This window comes from Phyllobates terribilis, unplaced genomic scaffold, assembly GCF_046119375.1.
Source record: "Phyllobates terribilis strain yellow unplaced genomic scaffold, ASM4611937v1 Scaffold_12__6_contigs__length_324123572, whole genome shotgun sequence".
NCBI lineage: Eukaryota > Metazoa > Chordata > Amphibia > Anura > Dendrobatidae > Phyllobates > Phyllobates terribilis.
Window position 1 is genome coordinate 71,530,720 of NW_027362772.1, and position 17,428 is coordinate 71,548,147.

General features: G+C 40.3%; 1 protein-coding gene and 1 long non-coding RNA gene across 13 annotated transcripts in view; one reads left to right on the forward strand and one right to left on the reverse strand.

The window, feature by feature from the left end:
* LOC141172105 (uncharacterized) overlaps positions 1-7,648 on the reverse strand; it is a 98,806-nt gene extending 91,158 nt beyond the window's left edge. The window contains exons 1-2 of the long non-coding RNA XR_012252420.1: positions 7,401-7,648; positions 1,799-1,888 (exon numbers count right to left, since the gene is read on the reverse strand). This is a non-coding gene — a long non-coding RNA (uncharacterized lncRNA). The remainder of the gene's footprint in view (positions 1-1,798; positions 1,889-7,400) is intronic.
* LOC141172102 (voltage-gated potassium channel KCNC1-like) overlaps positions 1,843-17,428 on the forward strand; it is a 154,231-nt gene continuing 138,645 nt past the window's right edge. For 6 of the 12 annotated variants that reach the window (XR_012252419.1, XR_012252418.1, XM_073655950.1 and 3 more), the window contains exons 1-2: positions 2,967-3,105; positions 7,421-8,431. Coding sequence is in view for 10 of the 12 variants with exons in the window: in XM_073655950.1 (XP_073512051.1) it covers positions 7,832-8,431 (600 nt within the window). In the remaining 2 variants the exon portion in view is untranslated. Of the gene's footprint in view, positions 1,994-2,966; positions 3,106-7,420; positions 8,432-17,428 lie in introns of those variants that run through there. The other 6 variants (XM_073655954.1, XM_073655956.1, XM_073655952.1 and 3 more) reach the window with 2 other exon arrangements.

The following is a 17,428-nucleotide window of genomic DNA, read 5'->3' on the forward strand; positions in this document are numbered from 1 at the left end:
TCCCATTCATGTCCTTCTAAGGGTGACAACACAATATGGCAGACAGCGAGGCTTTAATTCTTTTTAATGGGTTATTCCCAACATCATGTTATTCTGTAGTTATAGAATAGGACAGTGTGAGGCTGACTTCATCAGTGGGGAGTATGTAGGACTGGGGTGCCAAGGGTACACCAGTAACCAACTCCAGGTCCCCACTTTTCAGCTACATGCCAATGTGACATTATCCTTAATCACAGTTGAACTGGCCCACCAGAGAACTAGAAAATCCTCTGGTGGGCCCTGGCTTCTCCTTCAGGAGAGTCATAGTGCAAACCTTGCAGCTCAGCTGCTATGGGGCTCTTGAGTGGAGTAGAAAGGTGGTGGCCCTCAGAATCAAAGCCTCTGGTGAACCCAATGTTCTTCAATCTGACGCTGTATAAGAGGATGGTGGCACTCACTCTTGCGCAGGGGCCCACCGGAGGATTCTCCTGTTCTCATATTGGCAAGTCCAAGCCTGGGAGTAGGACTCCTGCCACTGGGAGGCAATTTCTATAGAAATGATCATATTTTGCACTGCCCTTTCTTTGGCTTCAGTAACATCTAATTTTTGAAAATGAATGACTCATTCTGTGTTACAAAAGAAAGGAATCTTGAGAGATATCTTTAATTTCGCTATGGACTTCCACTAAAGTTGGTGAGGCCCAGACATCATCTTGGTCTGTGTCCTGAGACATTATCTTAGTTTTTCTGATCATGCCCCACTAAGAAAAGTTTAAGAAGCAATGGAATAGGGAATAACTTACCGAGAACTGGAGTCCAACTGCTGAATCAGTAAGTTATCCTCTACCTTATGGATCGCTTGGATAGAGGATAACTGATGATTTAGGATCTCTGGGGTGTCCCAACAGTTAGACCTCCAGCGATCAGTAAGTTATCTTCTACCTTATGGATCTTTTAGATAGAGGATAACTTATGACTTTGGCAATTACCCTGTTTAACATTCTCCCTAACAAACTAAGAAGAAACTGCATCATATGATCTGTTTTTATACGCTCACAATGCACGATGAATGTTTGTGTAATTGTGAATCAGATTTCCCTAAAACTTTTTCACTTGCAATGCAAAACGTAAATTAACAGGCACTGCTTATTTCACCCTTCGCTATGCAAATCTGCACCTTTTTTGCAACAAATTTTCCCATGGAGAAATTCTACACCAGAAAAGACCTGTGGGGAATGTATCGTTAGGATGGGACTACGCAGCGGAAAGCGTAGACAAGTCGCGCAACTAAAAACATTTATGTGACTTGCCTTTGGGCAATTATTTTCTAGCTGTAAAAAAAAAGCAAACAACATACATTGAAGTCTATCGGGGCGACCTGTGACCCAAAGTCCAACATTGATGGATGCCATAGTTGCAGTAGGTTGTGGGTTGTAGTGTGATCCCATTGTATATACAGTGCAACACCATACTCTTCATATATCTGGCTAAACTGGCTATCCAAAAATGATCATTACCAGTATGACCCATTTAACCTCATTACATTGTGAGCTTTTATGGCCAGTGCTCCTTTCCCTACTTATCTTGCTATTAAACCACGTGTGCTGCTGCTTTTATTATTGTAATTATTTGCCCCCTCCCCTGCGTGTAGCAGCACAGGATCACAGATTAATAATTAATACAAATATTACTTACAAACTTACCAGCCCTTGCATACCTTGTGATTATCATCCCATAAAAATCCTTAAGTGAAAATCTGCAGACTGTTACCCCTTCACAGGGACCCAGGCTGCAGATTATTCCAGGTTTAACCCCTTACCTCCTGAAGTGCTGTAGGGAACCTCCCTGCAGTAACGTCCCCGTGCTCACTTCACTCCAGCCGGTTTCCAATGACACATCCTACACGGGTCTGAGGATACAGAATATCATTTTTTCCACATTTCACGTTAATAAAGCAGATACAGATGGACGACCCTGACTGTCGTAGGCTGCACCTGCTTCTCTCATTCAATAGGTAAGTGACTTACTAAGTGGCAAACATAACCCTGACCCCTGAAGCTTGCAATCAAAATGTAACCAATGTCATGTAAGCATTCTCTTTTTGGGTCTTTAATAAAGATAGGTTACCCTATCACCAGCAGCCAATACAATATAGAATATACAAGAAAACCTAGTGCAAATAGTAATGTATGTGATAAGCCTCCAAATTATGAGCTAAGACACCCCATACATTTCACCTACGTGTTTCTTAACAGGATCCTAACACAACTCTACAGCATTTCTTTGTAATTTCCCTTAAGGTGGCTCCTCTACCGGATTCACTTCTGTCCGATGGTTATCAATGCAGCCCTAATACTATCATTCACAATGTATCCTAAGCTGCTGGCAAAGGTGGGGGCATGATCAGTTCCCCCATCTTGCTTTTCTGCATTACCCAAGAAGCCACGCTCCAAGACTCTGCAAAAACTGCTACAGGTGCAGCATGTTGGAGTCTGTCTGCTGCTGCTCGGTGGTGCCGCTTTCTTGCTCGATTGCAATCCCCCCCTTGCACTTGCCTGGGTATAATTCTATAAAACAATTCCTTCATCTGGTCGGGAATGAAGAATTAAAGAAAAAAGGTTGAAGATTGATAATCCACCTTAATGAGGCGATGATGTCATAACACTGTCTGCAGCAGACTGGGCACAACCCCATTCTGCATCTTGCAAGCTGGGGAGAGATACACACAGGCTCAAACCATTCTCCTTTTTTTTTTTTTTTTCCTTTTTTTTTTTTTGATACCTCCCATTCTTTTTGACACGGCGGTACCAGCAGGCCAAGCAAGGCAACAATATTAATCCCCTTCTGCGATCAAGATGATGATTCCTTTTTCTCTATAGAATTCCTTTATTTTTTTTTTCTTCTTTTTTTTTTTTTTTTTTTCTCCCCACAATTTTTTTCATTCACAAAGAAGCTGGTGCTGGAGGCAACGTTAGCTGCTAATCTCGTTACGTGTTCCTGTTTTGGGGGGGGGGGGATATTTAACCAGGAAAGGGACACACAGGTTGTATGGAAGAATGTCTTGTTTTTTCAAAGGGGGCAACTTAAGCAAAGGACCTGTTTGATGGCATAAATGCCCATTTTACAGTAAGTACTGCATGTTGGCTAATACTACCTTAAGGGGTGGGGGGCTGGATATTGGGGGGAATGGTGCAGTAAACCATGGGGCTGAGGATTTCTGGTGCAAACCCTATAGACTGAAGCTGCCATTTATTTATATAAATCCTTGACCGTATGACATTATCCATTGACTTGATAGAGTTGCTGAGGCTGGAGCTACTTGTGGATAGTGATGACTGTACAGCTATAGGGATGCACCTGCTGCTGCTATGTCTTTACTTGCTGCCATACAGTGCAGTGATAATACACATCCTTGCAGGCTGGAGGACATTCTATCCTTTTAACTATTAAACCGGTCAATGCAGCACAAGAAGGATGGGGGATGACATTGACTATTAACCTTTTGTTGACCGTTCACGATCAGGCAAATGCAATATGACCCATTGCCCTTGCAGGAAGCCAGTTTGCAGCATGGTAGGAGACACTGGATGGAAGATTAGTAGATAGCATAGGCAGAGATTGGAAGAGCAGCAGGGTCCAGGGCTACTTCTGTATTCCAGTAACGCATTGGACTAGGCAGCAGTATTGATCAAACACAGTCTTGTTATGTTATAGACATTGTGCAATATTTTGAGCTTCTTAAATTATACTAGAAGGACAGGAGATGGCGAGGTGACTTTCCACAGGCCTATAGAGAAGCTGACGTTTTATTATTCACACGTCGTAGATGGTCTGTAGTCTTAAACTTGCGCAAAGTTTTGCATGTCTATAATCCTTTAATCATTATATAGCTCTGGGGGTGGTGGGGGGGAAGCTGCAAATAGCATGATGGACTGTGGAGCAAGCGATGCAGGTGACAGCCATGGTGACAGGTCTGGTGGCTTATGTGGGAGGGGGGATAAGGATGCCATTGGTAGGGAATATACTATAAGTAACGCAGTCTTCTGACACCATAGAGGCAGCAATGCACAGTACATGGAGATTATGTGCTAAAATGCTCCATGGGCTGGTGGGAGAAATGTAGACACCATACCATCTTATTGTTTTGCAGCCAATTATATTCTTCATGTAATGAAAAAGGCGATTGGTGATTTGCTGAAATGAGCTGGGGGTGTCTTATAATACTACCGCAGAGTAGAAAAATAATACCGTACAGGCAGTGAGCATATGGATAACTTAGTAACCATGCAACTCATATGGATGGATGATTGGTAGACAGATAGATATCAGAGATAGATAGATAATAGATAGATAGATAATAGATAGATAGATAATAGATAGATAATAGATAGATAGATAATAGATAGATAGATAATAGATAGAAAGATACAATAGATAGATAGATAATACATAGATATCAAAGGTAGATAGATAGATAATAGATAGATAATAGATATATAGATAATAGATAGATAATAGATAGATAATAGATATATAGATAATAGATATAATAGATAGATAGATAGATAGATGGATAGATACAGATAGAAGCATAAATTGATCGATAGATGGATAGCTAAAAAATTATATATAGTGTGTGTGTGTGTATGTGTGTGTAAAAAATATGGATAAATATTAGGCCAGGTAGATAAACAGGTAGCTATGAGTATATAAGTTGGAGATTTGCATAGGTAGATTGATGATTCACAGACAGATAGAAATTGCAGTGTGCAGGCATTCAAGACTGAAGACTAATGACTAATCGATTTTTGCTCTCACCCCCTCTGGGCTTCTTATTCCATTGTGATCTGTCTTATTTAGATCCCAGGGCTGCACACACATACAGATAATCGGGGGCACTAGAGAGGATGGTGCAGCTCTGCAGCCTCCATGTCTGATCATGCAGCAATCGGGCCCCCTTACCAGGGACAGTCAGCGGCTGCTCTGCTCCCCTCTGCATTCCCTATAACCATCATCCTCTCTCTCTCTCTCACAACAATGGCCATTTCTCTTTGGCAATCAGTTTCCTTACCGCAGTGCCTACACTTAGGGTGCAGGATGGCTAACCAGACACCATCAATCCCATCCCCCATTCTCCTACAGGAGCTAGTCTTGTGGAAAGGGTATGAGAGAGGCTGAGAGCAGGCTTCAGGTGCCTAGAAGAATTCAGGACAGAACACAACAGAGCTAATTATAGCAGGCTGCTGTATCACAGGGTATCACTGCAGGCACATTACCATGTCTGTGCTAGTAGTACTACTACCATTATTATGGGAATACTCTGCAGAGATGGTAAAGGGCGAATCATTCACTGAGTGGCAGAGCAAGGACAAGTGTGGGGATATTTTCTCTGCAGGCTCCTCTCTCTCTGTAACCTACAGCTCCCCTTGAGGTCCTGATGCTGCAAAAACATCAAGTTAATCAGAATTACAGTACAGAGGAGATGATGGAGGGAGAAAGGATGGAGAGTGCAAAACACTAAGTGTGTGTGATGCATTGCTGATCCATCCATCCATCATCAATCCATCCATCCTCCATCCATCTATCCATCATCCATCTTCCCCATATCTTTCTGTCTATCTTGAGATCTATCTACAGTATATACAGGTAAAAGAAGACTGCATAGCTATACAAGACTACAAAAATTGTCATTTATCTACATTTTGACAACTGCTCTTTCAAGAGTATATACACAGATTATATAGACAGTTCTTGGCTGTTTTATGCCTTGAATAATCTCAGTAATATAGAAAGATAGCGTGAGATAGATAGATAGATAGATAGATAGATAGATATATAGATAGATAGATAGATATGGGATAGATAGATAGATAAATAGATAGATATGGGATAGATAGATAGATAGATAGATAGATATGGGATAGATAGATAGATATGGGATAGATGGATAGATAGATAGATAGATATGGGATAGATAGATAGATAGATGGATATGAGATAGATAGATAGATAGATAGATAGATAGATAGATAGATATGGGATAGATAGATAGATAGATAAATAGATAGATATGGGATAGATAGATAGATATGGGATAGATAGATAGATAGATAGATATGGGATAGATAGATAGATAGATAGATAGATGGATATGAGATAGATAGATAGATAGATTAGGTGTAAATCACTGTAGATAGATATAAAATAGACGATAGATATAAAATAGATGATAGATACTGTAGATAAATATTTGTAGATAGATTTAATACCGTAGATATACATGGTAGAAAGAAAGATAGAAAATATGATAGATTTAATATACAGGATCTATAGATAATAGATTGATAGAAGATGGATAAATGGATATTTAGATAGATAAGAAAATATAGATTTAATATAGAGGGTCGACAGCTAAATAAGTAGGTAGATAGATAGAGAGAGAGAGAGAGATAGTAACTATGGGAGATGACAGAAAAAGATAGAAAAAATAGCATGTGCTCCTTGTATTATCTGAATGAAGACACTGCCCAATACAGTACCTAAATACCTACTTACAGTACAGGACCTACATACAGTACAGCACAGTGCCTTCATACCTACATACAGTACAGCACAATGCCAACACCACACAGACTGTTAGCTATATGACTTGAACAAGCATACGCTATGATAGGTTTCCCTTGCATCAGCAGAAAAGACACGTACACAGGAGTAGCCACAATACAGCAGCACATGATATACAGGAGCTTGTCTTGGAGACCATGCCATCATAGTGCAGAGCCACAAGATCACTTACCTTATCACTGCTCAGCATATTGATCATGCAAGAAAAAAGCCCACTCAGCCTTTTACTACCTGACTGCACAGCACCAAAACAGACCCCATTAGAGGTCCTAATATTGCAGTGGAGCATATGCAGTGTCAGTAGTAAATTCTACACAACTAACAGACCTACAAAAAAAAAACCCAAGCTCCTAATAATATCCAATTTCACCAGTAATTACATATAACCATATACCCATCACTCATACTATATGCCATAGTTGGGGAGTGGACATATAATACTAAATTACAATAATTCCATATTGAATCCAGCCAAATTAATTTGTAAAATGAATACAATAGATATTATTAATTCTCAATACTGACACTTGAAAGTAGTATTATTATGGTTATTGATCATGCACCAAACTTTGATGGCCAAATAAAGTACATGAGAAACCTGGGAGACAAAAAGAAAACAGCATAAACATAAAAACCATAAAAGTCTTGCCCATATTGTGAATGGCATCTGCAATGAGAAGCAGGTGTAGAGGTCCAGTCATCAGCCAGGCATGTAAATGTTTACATGGGGAAATGAGATGACGACCCCAATGATGATTTAGATGATATTGTTGAAAAATAATAGTAATAAAATAAACCTGTCTGTTTCCTGTTACAGATTTCCATCAGAAGCAAATCCATCTGTGGATAAAGTATCCATCCAATGTCCTTCCTTAGTCTTCCAACCTCAATGCTAGCAGCAGACTCTTTGTAGACTCCTAGGAGCTATCTAGAGATACATCTATTTTTCTATAGCGAGGTCTATATGAAGAACTGACTATAGCTGGACCCTTCTTGCAGCTTTCAGTACTAAGTCTCTTCTTTTTGGGGAGGGGGGTGCAGAGAGTGAGTGAGGAAGAGAGAGAGGGGGGTTGGTTGGATTGTGTTGGTGCTGAAGCTGAGGGTGATGACGTTTCAACATTGAAGCCACACGATTCGATGTCCTAGTGAAACCTGATCTCTACTTGCGGATTTCTCCAGGAAAAAAAAAAAAAAAGAAGGAAAATAAAAAAAAGCATCCAAGGCACTTATGATCAGCTCAGTTTGTGTTTCCTCCTTCCGCGGGCGCAAGTCTGGTAACAAGCCTCCTTCCAAGTCATGTTTGAAAGGAGATATGGGCAAAAACGAGGACAGCGACAAGATTGTCATTAATGTTGGTGGCATCAGGCATGAGACCTACAGGAGTACCCTCAAAACCTTGCCAGGAACCAGACTTTCCTGGCTCACAGAGCCTGATGCCTTCAGCAACTTTGACTATGACCCCAAGACTGATGAGTTCTTCTTTGATAGGCATCCTTCAGTCTTCGCCTATGTCTTGAACTACTATAGGACTGGCAAGCTTCATTGCCCTGCAGATGTCTGCGGACCCCTTTATGAGGAAGAATTGGCTTTTTGGGGGATTGATGAGACAGATGTGGAGGCTTGCTGCTGGATGAACTATAGGCAGCATAGAGATGCTGAGGAGGCGCTGGATAGCTTTGAGACCCCTGAGCCCACAGAGGAGGAGGAAGATGGGGATCTGAAAAGACTCTGCCTTCAGGAAGATGGGAGAAAACTGAGCTGGTGGAAAAAGTGCCAGCCAAAAGTTTGGGCTCTTTTTGAGGACCCTTACTCTTCCAAAGCTGCCAGGGTAATGTATCCCACTCCTTTGTATGTACTAATCACATTGTTTACAATTACTGAGCCGTTATTTACAAATATGTTAGTTTGAATTCAAAATATTGAGTCTTTTGTTGACCGTTCCAATTTGCAACATTCTAACTGCAGGAGATACACAACGTTCGATCTGCTAAAAAACTGCACTTCCGCCTGTGTACAGTAGATGTCGCTGTCCAATTGTAATATGCAGAATACCAAAGTTTCCTAATTAATGTTATACATTACTCTTAACTCCTGCAGCTTTTAATGCATAATCAGTGCAATAAGTGCACCGATATGCCCGATAATCAATATTTTACCAGTGCATGCATGCACCATAGGAGATATATAGGGATATGTGCATGAACTGCAGCTGCAAAAGTACAATGTGGATACTACTAGGGAACTGGGGGAGGGCATGATGGGGACCTGCACTGCAGTGGAGGTTGTAGAAGGGTCTACATGCAATGAAATAGGCATTGAGATCTACAGCTCACATAATTGCATTTGGATTTTAGCATGCATATAGAATCCTGGTTGTTCTATGAAGTAAAAAAAAAGAAAAAGCAGTTGGATTATCTTGTCTCTATTAATTTCAGCTTTTGTTGAGTGCATTGCAAGGCACAACTGGACCATGGCTATATTTTATCAGATAATTAGATTTGTGTCCTTCTCTTGAAGCAGAGCCAGACATTTAAAAAAAAAGCTAATGTGATCAAGTAACTACAAGATTAAGAGACTATATTACAATGTATCTTTCTTACTGAAAGAAACATGGTGACCTATTCTCACCCATGTCAGCAGGACTGAACTGAGCAATTTATAATGGCCATATTCCTTGCAATATGGAAACAATTTGCGATGATAATAATATTCTGCAAATCGCATTTGCCTGCAAGAAAGATATAAAAGGTCAGTTGTGCATCTACTTAGTTCATTATAAATGCCATAATACTGGAAGCAATGCTACGGTACAAAATGGAGAGAAGGCATGCTATGCCTAGCTTTCAACACTAGGGTGCGCACTTCTTTCAAAGAAGTGAGAAACTGCAGCAAGAATTTCAGCTAACTCTGCAGATTCACCCCCAGCCCCCTCCTCCAGCTTTCTCTTCAGATTAATTATCTATTGTCTTGTACTGTAAACCGTGAAATGATTAAAGTCCATAGCACTAGGCATAAATAATCATCCGGCAGAGGAATTAAAAACGCATTTAAGGGCGTAAGATTAAATCACAATTTAAGAACAAAAAAAAAAGGAAGGCTAATAGGACTGGACTTTAGTAAACCATGTCAGTATCTAATCAATGCAGAGGAGCATCGGTTACCTATTCTTAGTGATGGACACATATATGCATGGAAGCCTCTGTAGATCAGCATGTAAGGCATTAAACGGTATTAAAATCAGGATTTTTGTTTTTTTGATTTGCTTTGGGGGCGTATGGATATGTGTCCCAAACAGCACATAGTGTATACGTACGAGACATCTTAATGAGTGAATTCCCATAAACCTAAAAATCTCATCTCTATGGATTCAGTCTATTGCTCCCTGATATCAGCCAAGAGAGAGAAAGAAGAAAGCAAGATTGACTGTAGTGTTCTTTCAAGGGCTTATTGGCAAAAAGTCCATGATCCCTGCTTCATCTCACATATCTGCAGTTCGCGGACATATATATATATATATATATATATATATATATATATATATATATATATATATATATATATATATATATATATATATATATATATATATATATATATATGGGGACCTGCACTGCGGTGGAACATATAGAAAGGTCTATGAGTAATAAAATCCCAATGAAATTATACATCTATCTATATATATAGCTAGATGGATAAATAGGTAGATAAAGTCCCAGTGGAATTATATATATACTCATATGTAATATATATACATCATTTCGATCGGTCATATATCTGAATCTGTAAGTCCATTTTAAGATATATATATATATATATGATATATATACATATCATTTATATATATATATATATATATATATATATATATATATATATATATATCTTAAAGTGGACTTACTGACACAGATATATGACAGATCAGAATGATCTTACAGATCAAATTGGTCCTGCTGAGATATATACATTTTTTTTAGGTTGGATCAAATTCTTGCTGGTCTGTTTTGATCGTCCCAAAATAAAACCTTTCTATTCCCTATAATGAAGATCTCTGTGTCTGATACCTGTCAGTTGCTGATTGCAGGCTGAACTCGTTGCGATTGACAGATAATTTCTCCCACACGTCAGATTGGTTTTTGAGACAGTTTTGGGCAAAATTTACTTACGTCAATTTAGTTTGATACTTGATCAGATATCCGTGCCCGTAAAATTTAGACGCGTTAAATAGTGCAGTGCTCCTTTAAGGCCTGATCTTAGTGGGATGTGTTAGTAGTTATCTCCCAGCTTGGGAGCTGTTCAGCAATGCGTCTGTGAGCTGTCCGCGGTGCTGAGGCAAAACTGCAGTGCTACAATTCACAGGCTCTGCAAATACAGCTCCTTTTAAGGTTATCCATGTTAGCCCAAGAGCCCTTTGCATGGAAAAGGATGATAAATGCATCCTTCTATAGACCGATCCAAAAACTGCACATTCTCAGTAGATAATAGAAATTCTATGATAAATATTATAAATCCGCTATAAATAGGGTTTATATTAGTAGAATATAGATGTATCACGAGTTCGTGATATCTATCTATCTGTCCCATATCTATCTATCTATCTATCTATCTATCTATCTATCTATCTATCTATCTATCATCTATTTTCTATCTACCCATTAACTCTCCCTGTCCCATATAGCATTCAGTCTCCAAGAGTTAGATAACACATTCAGCTCTGCTACATCTGGGCATTATAATGAAGCAGATCCTACTTATTGTAGATAGAAAATGACAGGAATCAATAGACAAGGAGAAGTAGAGAGGGAGACAGTCTCTGTGGACTTGTAATCTTGCAGTTTGGGGGTCATTACTATGCCATTTGCATTACTACAGCATATTGCAGGCACATGCGGCAGATTTTAATTACCTGGTGTATTGGGAGGTTGGGGGGGTCAGGATTCAGTGTAAGGCTATACATCATTTTATAAAGTAGAACCGGGATTGTGTCAAGGTTCCTTTCCCTGGAAACAATGGTGTTTCCCATTTGCAGTATCCCTAAATATAAGGCATTAAATTGTTCATGGTTCATTTGTTAGAAACCTCTGGGATAAAATCGCCTCTAGGAAGTGGAGCAGCCTCTAGGAATTTCTCCAAGGCAGCTGTATTGATTGCGGATAGAGATGGATTTTTATGCGGCCCCTGAATATATTTTATTCACTTGCACCGCTGTAATAAATTATACATGGGTGCTATTGTACATATCACATTCCCACAAGTCATAGTGAGCGCTCAACGTTGTTATCTCAGGATGCAAGGTAAAGCATCTGTGATGTGAGCCACAGGGGTCCTTATTACTGTATTCACAGACATAGGTCATATGGAGACAGGCATGTGGTGTGTCATATACCAATCACATCAGATAGATGGCAAGGGCAGGTGTAGTTGAGCCAAATTTGTCACTGAACTGCACCTTTTGTGTGCCATGTTCATCCAGTAGGTTTACCTGCAGTCCTATGTAAGACTCCGGTCATACTAACATCCTGACTTCTGTTTCCCTGTTAAGTACCCACCCGTGAAATAATCCCAATGAGTTTTTTGTCGCAGTTTCTGTAGGGAACAAATACCAGAACCTAAGCTCAAAAGGGAACATACCTTAGGCCGCATTCCCTAATGCCGTCTACTAGGGGAAATTCCGCAGCAGAAAATTCTGCAGTGGCAAAAAAAAGTGCAGTAAAATCTGCAGCATAAATTGACATGCTGTCGGATTCCAAATCCGCAGAAGTCGCTCAGTTTACGTTGCAGATTTTCTCATTCTTAAAATGTCATCCGCAATGGTACAAAAGTGATCCATAAGGAAAATAATCTGCGCTGCTTAACAACACATAATCATAGTGTAAACTGGGTCCAGGCAGTCTGTAGATGCCTCAAATTCATCACAGTGGTGCAGATTTTGCAAAAGATCCTTTTTAACTTACACTTGGCTTATTTTAAACTTTGTTTCAAACATTAGCTTTAAGTTTGCCTCAAATAACTGGGGGCGTGCAGTCCTAAATTTGGAGTAAATTAAAATTAATTTTTTGAGCTGAAAAACTTCCCAAATGTTCAGTGTGGGGCGTAGTGTGCTTCTTTATTCTTCTTGAGCAAGTTTAAAAACTTTCCACCAGAATTGTGGAACAAAACAGGTGCAGAAACGTTAATAAATATGGACAGGAATAGTGTGGACAGGACCTAAATCCCCAGATAATAATGTAATATTATAAACTGCTGCCACTAAAACGACAAGCTCAATCCTGCTACATATGTCAGGTATTGAAACAATATACAGTAACATTCTGTCATATAATACAGTAATTCTGCCATTTCAGTTACTTTGTGTGACACATGGACAGATCACATCTGGATGTCTGTAATCTGGATTAAGCAAAGAAAAAAAACACTAATCTAAGTATCTGTGTAGCGGAGATTTACTGAAATACTAGGAGAGAATAATCTAAATAATTACCTAGATCTTTTCTGTTTTGTTGACTATCCATTCTGGTAAAGGTTTAGCATTTCTTACTGTTAAGTTGCCCACTTACTTTTATAGTTTACCGTGGTGCTACATTTCCTATAAGTTTTCAGAATTTTACTGAAAATTTGCCACAAGACCACCCCAAATATTCCTCCTTTGTGAAGACTAAGACCACTGTTAAGGGGTCAGTTGAAAAAAGGTTTCCTTGCATTCTCTTTTTACCGCTTAGATTAGTAATTAATACAGATACCAATATAGCAATTGTCTCCCATACTACAGTTCTTACTGGTCCATAGATCTCAGACCTGTCCTGTATAAAGTCTTCTATCTATAGTAGCTCAGTAATCTACCCCAATCTTTAAAGGGATTTTCCCAAGAAAGGCAATTCGGTAAAATATACTTAAAGGGAGCCTGTCACCAGTTTTGGCCTATATGAACTAAAACTATCACCTTATGCAGTGCCTGGGCAGCGTTCCTTAAATGCTTATATAACCCCCTGACGTTGATGACGACTTGAGTCATCCACACTGCTGGGTGAAATCTTGCGCCTGCGCAAAGAAAGCAAGGCTCGCGCCTGTGCACTATGGTTTGCTCTACTGTGGGGAGAGCCGAAAACCCAAGTGCGCATGCGCCAGCAGTAGGGAAAAGCATTGTGCGTGATTTCGGTGCGCAGGCGCAAGATTCCGCCCTGCAGCAAGGCGTCATCCACATCAAGTAATGAAGGAGGATGGCGAGCAGCAGCCGGGAGGAGGGATGAAGAGGCTTGAAACCTTGCCCATTGGACTGGACCGACTGGATTACCATGCAGAGAATTTAATAACGTTTTTGGGTGGTCTACAGGGGGAGCCAGGGGGTTGTAAGCGCATTTATGGAATACAGCACAGGCGCTGCATAAGGGGATAGTTTTAGTTCATATAGGACAAAACTGGTGACAGGTTCCCTTTAACAGCTAGGATCCCCTCCAACTCAGCTACACAATACTATATGTTCTCGTAAAGTCCCATAACATATTCTATAGAAAGGTTGTAGTGGTCATGAGGGGTCTCAGTTTTGAGTCCCATCTCATCTTCATTATCAAATCTTCTTTGGAACAAACCCTTTAAAAGAGGTAGTAAAAGCCCTTTAATATGATGGGCAGATGTTAAAAGAGGACATAAACTGCCCATGTATTTCATTGAACACTTGTGTAATGCTTCATATCTCCTGTGGTGGCGCTGCAGGGTAATCGAACAATTGATGACAAATTCCCTGTAGATTACACTGACACTGGGGGAGACCCACTGTCTGGTCAGCTTTATCATCCTTCTAATAGAGATTTTCACAAGTGAAGAACCTCGACAATAAACATTACTATGGGGATCTCCATTCACAACCAGAGCCAGATAAGTCCATTGAAATGGGATCATTTATGTCGTCAGCAGGATATATGACTGGATAAATAACGGGCTTATACATCAACCTTTATAGTGTGAAATCAAAGCAAAAAAGCAAATAAATAGAGAAAATGTACCTTTCATCCCAGTACAACGCCCTCTATTTACTAAACATGAAACTCCATTAGTTCCCTGTACATAAGACTTATTATCCCCATAGTACTGCATTGCACAATGTATCTTTCCTATGTATATGCCTACATATAATTCTGATTGGTAAGGAAGAAGAAAATAGAATTGCTACATTCAGTCTCATGTTGACTTTTGGGTCCATGAACAAGGCAAAATCATGTGCACAAATCATGCACCTATGATGCATTTGCTGCTAGAGGAGAACGCTCCCATAAGACCTCATACGATATAACATACTATAATTTTAGAACCCTCCGTATAAAATCAGAGGCACTCGAAGATACACTATAGCAGTCTATAAGCATCATATTGCGGGTCTATAATTATGACCCCCTGCAATGGACTTTAGACTCGGACTAGACAGCGACTTTGTAGTTCCACATCAGTCCTAGAACTATGAAATTACATAGAAAGGCAGCTCCGTTCTTCACTCTTATAGGTGCCATTACTTCTTGTGGGATACCCAAACTGGAGGATTGACTGTATGGACGTATGGACAAAGACTGATATAATTGTAGCCATTGCAACCTTTTGGGAGTCAATTTCCAGAAAACTTTAAAATTGGGGAAATGCTCTTTTGCATATTTGATATCGCTGCCTTTTTGTAATTCAGTGAAAATGCAGCGTTAAACGACCACCGACTTGCAACATGTTTGCCGGTTGGCGGTCGTTTACTAGCCAGTAGTAATAGCCTGTTTAGACAAGGAGAGAAAAACGAAGGTCGTTTCCGGCACAACCGACTGGATAAAAAATATAAGTTTATTGAACCAAGTTAAAAGTCCATTAAAAGTTAAAAACCTCAACACTTTGGTTAACTTTTAATGGACTTTTAACTTGGTTCAATAAACTTTTATTTTGTTGAAAGCTACCCTCGTTTTTCTCTCTGTCAGCCGCAATCACCAGCAGGTACGGCACCCACTGGTTTCTAATCACAGCAACGGATTCATCCATGTTACCTGCGTGAACATCTCTAACCCTCCCCCTCTCCTCCAATTGCTTCCCTGTTTAGACAAGCCGACCCACTGTAATAGATCGTTCAGTGCCATTGTTCTCGACAGCACAAGAACTGTTTACACAGGATAGCGTGCTGCCGAGAACGATGATCTCCTGTGCAAACCTAAAGGTCTTTTCACCCGATGAACGAGTGTTTTGCACATTGATCAGTAGACTGTTTAGACTGAAAGATTATCCAGAAACGAGCATTCTTAGGAACGTTCATTCCCCAGCTAGTCGTGTTCTGTACGCAGCTTGCTTGCTCTACCGTAGTAGTGTGCTGCATTATACAGCATTGCAGTATCTTTTAGGATTTCTCCCGGCTTGGCGTTTATGCAGGTTGCCAGATATATGTAGACAAGTAATAGGGGAATCCAATGCAGGGGAAAGGCTTCATTTTACATTTTGGATTTACCCCTGTTTTGCATATTCTGATGCGCAGTGCAAAATCCTGGTCTCCTAGGAAAAATCAATAACAAGGCCCCCCCCCCCCCGTATTCTGGTGTCCTCTTATGTCCACAACCTTGGGACCAGGGCTCAGGTGTGTCTGCTATATCTGCACCCCCTATAACTACACCCAATGGCAGACTCAGACAGGAGGGGGCCCCTGTGCAAGAACAGTATAAGGGCCCTTTGCAGTCCAGTAACTCATCATAATGCAAAATTCCATCTGTTTTGTCCTACTGCTGGGAAGTAGATAGCCAGCCACAGCTTTTAGCTATCTTCATCAGTCCCATTCATTTTCTTCATGGCAGCTATACTCATTTGTGACTACTACTCCATTCATACTGGGGATGCCCTTTCTTGTAAAACAGATCAATCCTAATGGTCTGCACTTATTACTACGAGTCCCCTGCTTTACAAAAATGGGGGTCCACAATTTGAATGGAAGAGTGATGACAATTGTCTGAAGCTGCTATAAACACACATATACTGTGAAATGGAAAACCCCTTTAAGGACTGTTAAAGAATGCATAATAGAGAATATAACAACAGCTTTCTAATATAAATATATTATATAAATGTTCCTGCAGCCTAAAGCGTCGGATTGAGGTCACATAACGTTATGTATCTATAAATTAAACATTCCTGTGTCCGACCTCCTATTCAATCCTGACATCACGTGACCTCCCTGCAGCCCCCCAGACACTGATTGCCAAGTTCATATATTTATTTATTGCTATATATGAAAATTTCCCATATTTTAAAGTCATTAGATGGTAAAGCCGACCTCCACCCTGGGAGTGAAAAGTGACTATACATTTCTCATATCGTTACCCTACTTGGTGCCCTACGTTTGCCTCCGGCAGCTTCCTTCTTCGTCTCACCCACTTCCATCCCTGCCCTTCCTGTGGAATAGGGGAGGCAGGTAGTAGGGGGTTATACGGAAGAAGGAGAAGGAACGCCGATCTGAGCCGAGGAGCCACAGGAGGCAAACTGAGGGCACTAAGTAGGGTCACTATATAAGGGAAATGCACTGTATATTCACTTTTCACTCCCAGGGTGGAGCATCGCTTTAATATAATGTCCCTTTCCTGAAGCTCACAGACATTAGATGCCAGGCTGACATATTGCCCCTGCCGGATAGGAACTGAGGTCACATGACATTACCTCCATACAATGGCTGCAGTTTACACTTATTGGATGATGAAGTCACTAGCGTTGAGCGAGTATGTTTTGTTAACCCTTTCGCCGTGTATGCTCGGGCGAGCACCGAGTAGTTACAGCTGCTCGGTAATATGGTTGAATCGCTCCCGTGGGCATGATTTGCTACTGTTTG